The following is an 11915-nucleotide window of genomic DNA, read 5'->3' as shown; positions in this document are numbered from 1 at the left end:
ACTTTTTCACCATGTTGTAGACGTCCGATCGACACGGGACATTTCGTCCGATCCCAAACTTCGTGCCCTAGGTCGCAAGTACCAAGCACCTTGGCCAGCGCCAAGTATTTTGGCAAGTATTAAGTACTTAAGCAAGTACATACACACCAAGTTGTTCGGCAAGTAGCAAGTACATTAGCACGTATGAGGTATTACGGCAAGTATCAATTACTTGGGTAAGTATTGAGTAGGCTGGCAAGTACATTGGCAAGTACAGCAAGTTTTTCGCGAATATCTCAGCTTTTAGACGCCTGATTGACACGTTACATGCGCCAATCGATCCCAAATTTTATGCTTTTAGGTACTTTGGCAAGTCACTAGCAAGTACATTGGCAAGTAAAGTAGGTTTTTTATCGAATATCTCAGCTTCTAGACATTCGAACGTTACGGAACAAATACCAATTGATCCAAATTTTATATCTCCTCATTTTATGATCTATTGGCCTAAAGCAATGCGTAGCGACTAGCGGGCGCAAGATATATTGTTCCCCTTCTAGTCTGTGTCCATTCGCCTGAGTCTCACTTGTATCCAGAGTTGCACTCGCAGTAATAGCCGGTGAGCGTGTTGACACACTTGTGTCCGCACTGGTGCAGCTCCGTCTTGGCGCATTCGTCGACGTTGCAGTGCAGCGGCTCGTCAGCGCCGTTCTCACAGTCGTCCACCTAGTCAGAGCAGGGACGACGGTCAGTGGAGGAACCGTTCAGCAGCTCTGACGGTCAATCAACGCGCTAATCGAAGAACGGGAACATTTCTAATCTGTTACACTGAGTGATTGAGCCAATGTCCTCAATGTTTAACTTGAGGTAGTCTGTTTGAACAATGAATGCAGGCTAGTTTTGTTTTAGGCGGCAACACTGCCCAATTCACGCTATTGGCATCCAGAACCGTACGTTCAAAGATCACGTCCTGAGCGGGATCCTAGCACAGCGGGCCGTACCTTGTTACAGACGAGCTCGTATTTGATGCAGCGCTTCTCGAGGTCCTTGCCGCCGCATGAGAACTCTCCCGGGGGACACTCGGTCTCCTCCTTGGCTGTAACGGACGCCGACGGACCGTCAGCGGCGAGTCGGGATGACGATGGGGTGCAATAGTGGGGAAACAGGGACGAAAGCTGCGCAATATGTGCATACTTCGTGAGCTTAAAAGCGAAATTTCATTGGCAAGATCGTTTGAGATATTCTCCACGCTCCACTCAAGGTACAAAATGCAATTGCTCTCACGGCGCGCGGCACTCACAGCAGTCCTTTTCGTCCGAGTAGTCGCCGCAGTCGTCGTCCCCGTCGCAGTGGTACGCCTTCCGCACGCACTTGGCGTTGTCGCAGGCGAACTCGTCGGCCGTGCAGTTGCGGTAGCGGGTGTTGCACGATTTGCCCTCGTCACTGCCGTCGCCGCAGTCGTTGTCGTGGTCGCACTCCCATTTCTGAGGGCAGAGCAGACGCGAGACAATCAGCGGACGGGAAATAGGCACCGCGGGCTATTGCAAACAAGAAGACTGGCGAACTACTGCAAGAACACAACAGTCAACAGTTACAAACAGGGTTATCCGCCAGTCGGCCGACCGTAACTACTTACGCTGTTGATGCAGCGTCCGTTGTTGCAGGTGAACTGCTCCTCTGTGCACGTGTTGGGCAGTTCGGTGCAGTTGGCGTGCACCCTGTCCTCGTCGGCGCCGTCCACGCAGTCCGGGTCGCCGTCACACACCCACCGCTTCGGGATGCACAGCGCGCGGCCCCACTTTTTGTTCTCCGTGCACGCAAACTCATCCTTGGAGCACTGACGATTGTCTGCCGAACACAAGAGATCGGTCGTTAGGAAAGTCGGGCACACAAAACGGATAAGGCCAGACACAAACGCAGGGCTATCTCATGAACTAACGGAGCAGCCCTTCTCGGCTCTCCCTTTGCTATTCCGCTATTCAGAACTCCTTTGACTCTCGCCCGCCCTCGGCTGGTGAAAACTCACTGCACTGGTGTTTCTCATCCTCGTCCGAGCCGTCCAGACAGTCGTTGTCACCGTCGCAGATGTAGATCCGCGGGATGCAGTTGCCGTTGTCGCAGGTGAAGAGGTCGCCGAAGCAGGTGCGCTCCTTGGACTTGCAGTCGGCGGGCTCGTCTGCTCCGTCTCCGCAGTCATCGTCTCCGTCGCAGTGCCAGGTGGCCGGGATACAGCGGTGGTTGGAGCATCTGGCGGAGATGGAGGGCGTCAGAATACAGTGCTCGGGTAGGTCAGAACCAGCACGGGAAGATAACCGCAAGAGGCGGGACAGACAAGGACGCAACAGTAGGTACTGAAAAGTGAACACAGACATTCCGGAACACCTCAAGCTGTTGCGACAGTAATCAGTAATCACCCACCTGAAGCTGTTGTTGGGACAGCCACTCACCTGAAGCTGTTGTTGGGACAGTGGCTCACCTGAAGCTGTTGGGACAGTGGCTCACCTGAAGCTGTTGTTGGGACAGTGGCGGTCCTTGCAGTGCAGCTCGTCCTCGTCGCTATTGTCGCCGCAGTCGTTGTCGCCGTCGCACAGCCAGTACGGCTCCACGCAGATGTTGGTCGTCTCGCACTTGCGGTGGCCGGCCGGACACGTAGTGGTGGTGTTCTTGCACCGCTCCAGGGACTCGTCGGACGTCTTGTTATCGCGGCAGTCGTTCACGCCGTTACACACCTGGTGGGCGCAGATCGGGTCAGATCAAGTATCAAGCAACGCGATACCAGACGTCAGGAGAGAAGAATAGCGTGAGCTACAGTACCAGCACAAATGAAAAAGCGTCTACCAAAAACGAGGATAGTGCCACTGCTGGGGAGGGGCCTGGGGACTGGGGTCAGGGTCAAGGCGCAGACATGGGGGTAAGGATTATGATAGCTGGGCGGAATGGGGCAAGATCGAAGCAGTTCCAGTCGTTGGCAGGTCGGTGGCCGGGAAGTAACAATATTATGTACGAAGTCAAAGCAGGACGGATCCGAAGCGGACCGTTGGCGGGTCCGTGACGACTCTGCACGTACGTCTGCCATGGAGATGCAGCGGTGGTTGGCGCACGTGAACTCTCCGTCGGCGCAGGGCGGGTAGTCGCAGTCGATCTCGTCCGTCCCGTCGCCGCAGTCATCCTCGTGGTCACACTTCCACGAGTTGAAGATGCACCGGCCGTTGCCGCAGCGGAACTCGGACGGACTGCATGTGTGGAACGCTGTAAGCGGGAGGGAAGGGGAGGGGAGAGGGGGAGTCAATAATAGCGCTGCACGAGAGCGAGAGCGTCAGCACTGGTCGCTGGCATCTGAGAGAAAGGGATAACTATACCCATAACCAACCATAGATTAGCATTTCGGTGTCTGCGTTTAGCGTGCCGTGTCACGAGGAAGCGAAATTAACAGTGCCATGACTGGGGACTTGCATGCGGCCAGGTGAGGTGGCCCGCCGTGTGTAGCGACTGCCCCAACAAAACTCACTGCAGACGTTACTTCCACCCACTACAGTGGTTTGTCCCCCCCCCCCTCACTCCACCCCTACCGCGGTAGTTTCGTCATTCAATGAAGTGTTTGTTCCCCAATCTGTGCAGCAGTATGTATCCGGTCACTCACTGCAGTAGTTTTCGTCCTCGTCGGTGCCGTCGCCGCAGTCGTCCTCCCCGTCACACGCCCACAGCCGGCTGATGCACTTGCCGTTACCGCACACAAACTTGTTGTTGTCGCACGTCAGGTCCGTGGTGACGCACATCTTGCCCTCGTTCACCAGCTTGGTGGTCGTGTTACACTTACACTCCACCTAAGGACGACGCACGGACAGGTTATCATACACTCCAAGGACAACTAACGAAATTTAGTCACTTATACATGTATTTTGCTGAGACTTATCAGTCCAGCTACAATATTCTAAGGCACGTGAAATTTCTTAACTAAATTTGCATCTTGACCAGAAGAAGGCGGGCATCTTCATACAACTCAAAGCTCGCTACTCCAAACTGGCTTATCGTTAGCACGTCGAGCGTAATGAAAATACCGCCTTAAGCATATTACGGGATTGCCGATTGGGATGTGGCGGCGTCCTGCCAGCTCACTCGCTCTTCCTATCGTGCCTTCAATGCCTCTTACTGTGCCGTTGATGTTGGAGGCAGGTGGCAGCCTTGCTTACCGTGCCATTAATGCTGGGGTGGCAGCTCTGCGCACACCCTCCGTTGTTGATTTCGCACGGGTTGCGCGCCGGCTCGCACTTTTGGCTGTCCTTGGAGAAGGCGAGGATGTCGCGTGGCGTACCGTCCAGGCGGCCAACAATCTCCTGTGAACACCGGGAGGGGGTTACAAATGGAGTACAATTGCTGTTACTCTGTAAACGGGATGCATGCAAACGGATGCCCTCTTACCAAACAAACCCTCCGTGTGACCAGGCACCCCGCTACTGCCCCTCGGACTCCTCCCGTCCCCTCGCTCCTGTAGCGTTAGTCCGCCCCAGTGTGACCCCCGCCGTACGTACCTCAGTGTTGGCTCCCGTGTGCTTCTCTGCCCGGTACACGCCGCGCAGCTGCAGGTCCGTCCAGTAAATGTAGTTGCCGTGCACCGCTATACCGTACGGGAACAGCGTGGCAGCAATCAGCACCTGGAGGTAGGGCAGGGCGCGTCAGCTGCGGCGCTGGGCGGCCGAGGGGTCTGTGTGACCACGGTGTACACGGCCTCAGAGCGCTGTCACTCGCCGGGTGGGGAACACTAACTGCAACCCCCTCCCTTCCTCCCCTCTAACTGACCTCTCGCTGGGTACCGTTGACCGTGGCGCGCTCGATTTTCTCCCTCAGCAGGTCGGTCCAGTAGATCTTCTGGTCGGCGCGGTCCAGAGCCAGGCCCGACGGCTGCGTCAGGTTCGACTCGACGATCGCCTCCTTGAACGAGCCGGCCATCGTCGCGCGGAAAATCTTGGCGCGAGAGCCGTACCTGGCGACGGGATAATCAACAATAGTCACGGCACAGCGACCAACGGCGTACCAATTAAACCTCACATCGTGAGACCTAAAGACTGCTGTTAACACTGTTCAACGACCAACACCTTTAACATTAATGCATTCGGTGATATTTGAAAAGACGCTCACAATACCCATGCATGCCCAATAAGTAAGCCATCTACTTTTTCGTTCAACCCCACCGATTACCCACCCTCTCGCTGGCACCCACCTGTTCCAGTCGATGAAGTACATGTATCCCTTGCACGGGTCGAGCACCAGCGAGCGCGGCCGCTCCACGTTAGCCAGCATGACCACGTGCGAGCCGTCCAGGTTCATGGCGTAGATGGAGTGGTTGCGAGAGTCCGCCCAGTACACCTTCTTTCCGATCCAGTCGTACGCGATACCGGTCGGATCCATCGCAGTTTCATCACCCTGGGGGCCGGGCACCGTGTAATTAGATATACAGACTGGAGGTGTGGCGAACAAATAAAAACCAAACTCAACAAACTGTGGGCGAAATAGTGATGGAAGACAGTAGTGAAGACAGTGATGGCACGTATCAAGATGATGAAAGTGCATTTTCTGGGCAGGTGTAAGAGGAAAGGAAGGAGTTAGGTGTAGGGGTAGGGGTACTGTGAGGATACGTTATACCCGTACCGATATGATGGTGGTGCCGTTTCCGGCGCGCAGCGCGTCCATGGCCAGCCAGCCGATACGGTCCGGCGGGCTGACCTCGGTGAACAGTAGCTTTCCGTCGGCCACGTCGGCGTCGATGTTTACCACGTTCGTGAAGTTGGTCTGCGGAAGGACGGACGGTCAGCGGGGGCCGGGTTATGGGTAACGGGGTCCTAGTGACGTTGACTTAAGACGGGCTCTGAGATCGGAAGTGGCTGCAATCGGTTTCGTTAGGCGGCGCGAAATTTTGATGAGAAAGGGGAAGAACGTTACATTTGGCTAGTTCTTTTGATCGAGAGTAAAGCAGACGAAACAATAAAATACACCGCACTGAAGTTTATCATTATCACAGGGCAACAGTCCTCACTGCACACTACAATGCACAGTTCTAGATCCCTCCCCATCCTCCATTACATCAGGCAGCATCCAAGTTCGGCTCGAAGGAGACCTCCACCCCCACCCTCCGCTTCCCTACTCCCGCGTCACTCACGATGGGCTCGAAGGGCACGCTGGTGACGCGCGGGTCCATGTGCACGCTGTGGATCTCAGTGCGCGTGGTGAAGATGAGGTAGTCCTCGCTCTGCGAGCAGCGGCGCCGGTCGGTGGCCAGTGTGCCCGTGGCGCAGGCGCACCGGTATCCGCCCGACAGCAGGCCGCCCTTGTCGTCGCCCTCCGGCAGCGCGAAGCAGAGCTGCTCGCAGCCGGAGCTGGCGCACGGCGTCTTCCCGGTCGGCTGGTTGTTGGCGTCGAAGATGCTGATGTCCCGGAGGGTCTCCAGGCCGGACTTGAGGCTCTGCGCCTCTGTGGTGTTGCCGGCCAGTTTGGAGGCGCGGAACACGGTGCGCAGGTTGCGGTCGACCCAGTACAGGTCGCCCAGGTGGACGGCCAGGCCGACCGGGTTAGGCAGGTTGCGTCGGATCACCTGCCGGCTGTTGCCCTGGTAATCCACCTTCATGATGGCGTCCATGCTCGAGTCGGCAAAGTAGACGTCGTGAGTGAGCATGTCGATGGTCAGGTCACGCGGCTGACTGATACCTGAGGAGGTCAGGGCAGAGGGACAGGGCAGGTCAGAAAATGAGTAGCAAGTCACAGTGTTCCAACAATACAAATACCATCGACTGGAATGGAACTGGCTCAAAGGTAATGCAAACTTAGAAGTAGCGTGGAAAACGCCACAATCTTTTATCACATAATTCATACATCTCATATTTCAGGCAAATACCTAGTAAACAAGGTTGTAACCCCAAGTTACGACTACAATGCACTGCCCCAAGAGACCCGCGCCCTCCGACAGTCGGGCCCGCCGTGGTGCGCGTCTCCTCACCTCTGGTGACGATCCGCGTTGTGCCGTTTCCATCCAGCTGGGAGCGGGACAGTTTGGGGTTCTGACCGTAGTCGATCCAGTACAGGTAGCTGCAGGGCGGAGCACAGACGTCAGTTCAGACAACACGGAACACGGGGAGAAACAGGGGTGCTTGTCAGACAAACGAAAATAAGCTCTGGTCCAAAACAGCGGAATGTTACCAGAATTACAAGTGATATTCACGACAAGTCATAAATGAAAGTTTAGCGCTTGAGCTCATCCACAGTTAATCAATATACTGCTTTCAAGCAATACACTACGTCGAAGCTAAGACCTCTCCCCTCCCTCTCCCTCTTCCTTTCCTTTCCCCCTCCCATGCCCTTTCCCTCTCCCTCTCCCTGGCTCTCACCGTTTGACGGGGTTGACGGCGATCTCCTTGGGCGAGTCCTTGATGGTTTTGAAGAGCACCATGCGGTGCTGGCCGTCCGTGCGGCACACCTCCAGGAACGTTTCGTGCGGGAACGAGTTGGTGAAGTAGACGTTGTCGTTGATCCAGTCGACGGCGATGCCGCGGATGCCGTTCGAGCCCACACCACTCGATACTATGGCCTCCATGTCGGTACCTGTCGAACAGAAGCGACGTCAGATGACAAGCACCCAAAAGTCAGTGGCTTCACGGGCTGTCGGCTGCTCAGTCATATGGCAACTTCACGAGAAGCTACACATGACAATAGCGGGGGGCGGGGCTACCTTACTTAGCCTTACCTTACTTAGACGACGGCTACCTTATGTACAAACGAATAGGGGATATTTGCAACCTACTATAACCTGATCGCCAGCTCTGTTTTAACTGACCACAGAGGCGAACAAATTATACCCATGCAGAGCCGGCGACGGCTAGGCGAGCGCGTGTCCTTACCGTTCGGCCGGGCGCGGTAGATGCCGTTCTTGCCGAGGAGGTTGAACTCCACCCAGTAGATGTACTTGGCCTTGAACAGCACGTCCACGTGAAGGACGTTGTGACCTGCAGCGGAGCGGGGAGGTGTGTCAATCGTCAACCACGACAGGAGCAAACGTATACGAAGATCCGACTTAGCTTCATGGGGCACCTCAACGCTATCTGGTAGAAAATAAACGCGTTAAACGTCTATTACACATAACACATACACACATAAAAAACGTCTATTACAAATAAACTAGAATCATCGCTGCAAATACATCTGCACCTCACCGGGTCCGGCGATGGGCGTCATGGCCTCGCCGTGGTCGCTGAGACTGTACCTCACCTGTCTGTATCTGTATCTGTATCTGTATCTGTATCTGTATCTGTGTCTGTAATATCTCACCAGGTCCGGCAATAGGCGCCATGGCCTCGCCGTGGTCGCTGAGACTGAAGCCGCGCACCACGTCCAGCTGACTGACGATGGCGAACGAGTCGTAGCCGGTGCAGCGCGTGGGCCCGTCGGCCCGGTAGCCGATGGCACAGGCGCACACTCGGCCGCCCTCGGGCGCGGGGATACACAGGTGCGCGCAGTTGCCGTTCCGCGTGCGGCACGGGTGGTTGGCAGTCACTGCGTACACAGAGGGTGGTTGGGGGTTAAGAGCGCCGCAACAGTTTCGGAGATAAATAGTTGGCATCACAGCGCTCAGTAAGAGAGTGAGGTGAGGTACAGCGAGGTTCGCCGGTCGGGCAAACTCAGCGCTTTACAAAGCTCGCATTTTACCAGAGCAATATCCGTCAGTAGGCACACAGACGTTCCACGCAGCGTCACCCACCACGCTCCAAAGTATCACGGTTTCCTTTCCTCCCTCCCACCCGCTCATCCTCACTTACCCGGTCTCTTGGAGAACACCTTGAGGCTGTTGAGCGCCTCCGTGTTGTTCATGAGCAGCACCTTGTTGTCGCCCTCGGGCAGGTCCAGGCGGGCCACCTGTTCGTACGCCGAGTCCAGGTAGAACAGACCTGAGAACAGCCAGCAGGCCGTCAGCTCAGCTCACTGTTCACCGTTCGGCAGACAGTTATGCAGCCAACAGCCCTTTGGCGCCGGGACGCTGTCGGTTCAGCATTCCATAAGAGTCGGTTCAGCATTCCATTAGATCAGTAGCCGTGAGTAAGAAAGCTTATTGCGGAATACGCCAGGAAGGTCCCTATAGCAAAGGAACGGACAATACACCTACCGCTAAACGGTGGTTGGCTGTCTAACGGAATTTGTAACGGTGAATATGAATGGTAACCGTTCAATTATAGTCGCTTGAATAACTTATTTCCTTATGGATATTTCTGGGTGACGTTTGGACCAGGAAATGTGGTCGCCCCGACCAGCCGTCAAGGCTTACTCATTGCACGCGGGGCCTTCCGCATGTCCTCGGTTACGTAACTAGCGTGTCCTGCAGCGTACTCAGGACTCTGCGGTGTACAGAGTACCGGCGGTAGCGGAGGAGTACACGCAGCGCCGTGTACCACCCGGGGTACTCGACCAGTGCGTGTTTCGGGCGGTCACCTAGCGCGGTGTACCACCCGGGGTACTCGATCAGTACCTGTGTCGATCGCTCACTTACGCTGCTCGTGGATGGCGATACTGCGCGGCTGACTGATACCCGAGCTCATCAGCGTCTTCACATTGGTGCCGTCCACACCGGCGCTCATTATCTGTGGAACACAGCAGCAGCGGTCACAGTCAGAGATAATTATATTCAGAACACAGCGCTGCGGCCTGCTCAGAGCCAATTCGCGGCGGAACATAAAGCGGTATAGAAGACACCGGCGAATTCGGCACACGTCTTATATTCAATGCCTTTTAACCCGGCGGCCGCTGGGCCTCCGCGCCACCCGCCGGCCGCTGGGGCATATAGTTGCCCCCCCCCCCCTTTACTTCTGCGACGATATCGTCGCAATGCGAAGAGATAGAGAAGCGAAACTTTGCACACATCTTCCTGAATACCTAGCCGAGGTTGTGTCCAAATTTGGTGTCGATCCCATTTGAAATGACGTCACAGTGACGTCATAAGTGAAATTATAAATTTGCGACTCTCATATTCCTCACGATACATCAGATATATGGGACCGAATATAAAGGGTCGATTATTGGTCAGAAACTAGATGGAAGTGTAGTTAGATGTTTTAGGATGACAGCAGGTGCTGTCTAGTTCACTTACAGTTGAGTTTCATGCTCAGCGTCATCAGAAACGGTCCATATCGGAAAACGACAAAACTTTATGACGTCACTGTGACGTCATCTTAGGTGCTGCAACCACCAAACTTTCCTCAAACATTGCCTAGGTATTCATTTGAAGCTATGCCAAGTTTCACGTTCGTAGCTCATCAGGTTTCGGAGATATTTCACAAAACGTAAAGGGGGGGGCAACTTTATGCCCCCCCCCCCAGCGGCTCGTGGGTTAATAACGCGGCTTAGTTTTGTGACATCGCACAACTCGCACTCTGGAGGATCCCTGCAACTCACAGTGAGCGGGCTCCTGGTGAGGCGGGTTCCCCCGTGGCCCGCAGTGGCAGATCCCCTGTGACCCCAGTCGGAGGACTCCCCGTGAGTCTGGCGCCCCTGACTCACCGAGGGCGGGTTTCCTGTGGCCCACAGTAGCTCCCTAACTCACCGAGGGCGGGTTCCCTGCGGCCCACAGTAGCTCCCTAACTCACCGAGGGCGGGTTCCCTGCGGCCCACAGTAGCTCCCTAACTCACCGAGGGCGGGTTCCCTGCGGCCCACAGTAGCTCCCCTAACTCACCGAGGGCGGGTTCCCTGTGGCCCACAGTAGCTCCCTGACTCACCGAGGGCGGGTTCCCTGTGGCCCACAGAAGCTCCCCTAACTCACCGAGGGCGGGTTCCCTGTGGCCCACAGTAGCTCCCTGACTCACCGAGGGCGGGTTCCCTGCGGCCCACAGTAGCTCCCTGACTCACCGAGGGCGGGTTCCCTGCAGCCCACAGAAGCTCCCTGACTCACCGAGGGCGGGTTCCCTGTGGCCCACAGTAGCTCCCTGACTCACCGAGGGCGGGTTTCCTGTGGCCCACAGTAGCTCCCTAACTCACCGAGGGCAGGTTTCCTGTGGCCCACAGTAGCTCCCTGACTCACCGAGGGCGGGTTCCCTGCGGTCCACAGTAGCTCCCTGACTCACCGAGGGCGGGTTCCCTGCGGCCCACAGTAGCTCCCTAACTCACCGAGGGTGGGTTCCCTGCGGCCCACAGAAGCTCCCTGACTCACCGAGGGCGGGTTCTCGGTGCTCCAGTAGATGACCTTGGTCTGGATGTCGATGGCCAGCGACAGCGGGTGCTGGATGTCCTTCACCAGCACCTGCAGCTTGGAGCCGTCCATGCCGGCCTTGCCGATCTTGGGCGGCACCCCCACGCCGCCGGCGTCCGCCCAGTACAGCTTGCTGAGGAGCAGAAGCAAAGGTTAGCAACAGCTTACTGGCGAGCAACAGGCACAGTAAATTGTTAGTACAGCTGACGAGTAAAGTTCATCATCCGTAGAGCTTACTGGGAAGCAGAGTTAAAAAAAAACGCTTTCAAGTCGCATACGATAGAGATAGAGCAATAGAAAACCATTAAACGGTGTTGGGGGCTAACAAAACTCACGTATGCAAGACATAACGAAAATAAAACGAGACATGTAATAAAAAGAGCGCGTTTACAAGGAGTATATTCGTTGGTTGTACATATGTCCAAACATGTTACTGGCAGCGCCTTACTTACCCCTCAGACGGGTCGAGTACGATGGCCACCGGTTTGCCGACGCCCTCCTCTGTGCCGTTGTTGCCGATGACGATCTTGCGGTAGCGGTTCTTGCCCTGTGCGCTGACCACCTCGATGTTTGAGGCGCGCTGGTTGCCGATGTACATGTTGTCGCCCACCCAGTCGTAGGCGATGCAGAAGGGTGTGCCGATGACGCCGTTCACCAGGAACTCTGTGACGTTGCCGCCCGACACGGCGCGACTGTAGATGGTGCCCTGGGGGTGGACGG

The 11915-nt window shown here is 55.9% G+C and overlaps 1 protein-coding gene across 2 annotated transcripts in view; it reads right to left on the bottom strand.

Annotated features, from left to right (window-relative positions):
* Window positions 1–11915, bottom strand: part of LOC122364677 (low-density lipoprotein receptor-related protein 2-like) — a 46344-nt gene that overhangs the window by 19426 nt on the left and 15003 nt on the right. For both annotated transcript variants that reach the window (XM_043335287.1, XM_043335288.1), the window contains exons 17-38: window positions 11648–11901; window positions 11157–11328; window positions 9503–9593; window positions 8778–8906; window positions 8290–8514; window positions 7863–7967; window positions 7353–7566; window positions 6965–7053; window positions 6131–6675; window positions 5623–5763; window positions 5195–5397; window positions 4774–4957; window positions 4506–4628; window positions 4167–4310; window positions 3617–3800; window positions 3044–3225; window positions 2479–2705; window positions 2003–2223; window positions 1613–1824; window positions 1277–1460; window positions 978–1072; window positions 563–702 (exon numbers count right to left, since the gene is read on the bottom strand). In XM_043335287.1, the coding sequence (XP_043191222.1) occupies window positions 563–702; window positions 978–1072; window positions 1277–1460; window positions 1613–1824; window positions 2003–2223; window positions 2479–2705; window positions 3044–3225; window positions 3617–3800; window positions 4167–4310; window positions 4506–4628; window positions 4774–4957; window positions 5195–5397; window positions 5623–5763; window positions 6131–6675; window positions 6965–7053; window positions 7353–7566; window positions 7863–7967; window positions 8290–8514; window positions 8778–8906; window positions 9503–9593; window positions 11157–11328; window positions 11648–11901 (4064 nt within the window). The remainder of the gene's footprint in view (window positions 1–562; window positions 703–977; window positions 1073–1276; window positions 1461–1612; window positions 1825–2002; window positions 2224–2478; window positions 2706–3043; window positions 3226–3616; window positions 3801–4166; window positions 4311–4505; window positions 4629–4773; window positions 4958–5194; window positions 5398–5622; window positions 5764–6130; window positions 6676–6964; window positions 7054–7352; window positions 7567–7862; window positions 7968–8289; window positions 8515–8777; window positions 8907–9502; window positions 9594–11156; window positions 11329–11647; window positions 11902–11915) is intronic.

The sequence above is a fragment of the Amphibalanus amphitrite genome, unplaced genomic scaffold (assembly GCF_019059575.1).
Source record: "Amphibalanus amphitrite isolate SeventyFive unplaced genomic scaffold, NRLGWU_Aamphi_draft 000691F_arrow, whole genome shotgun sequence".
Classification (NCBI taxonomy): Eukaryota; Metazoa; Arthropoda; class Thecostraca; order Balanomorpha; family Balanidae; genus Amphibalanus; species Amphibalanus amphitrite.
This window is presented reverse-complemented; position numbering and strand designations above follow the sequence as displayed.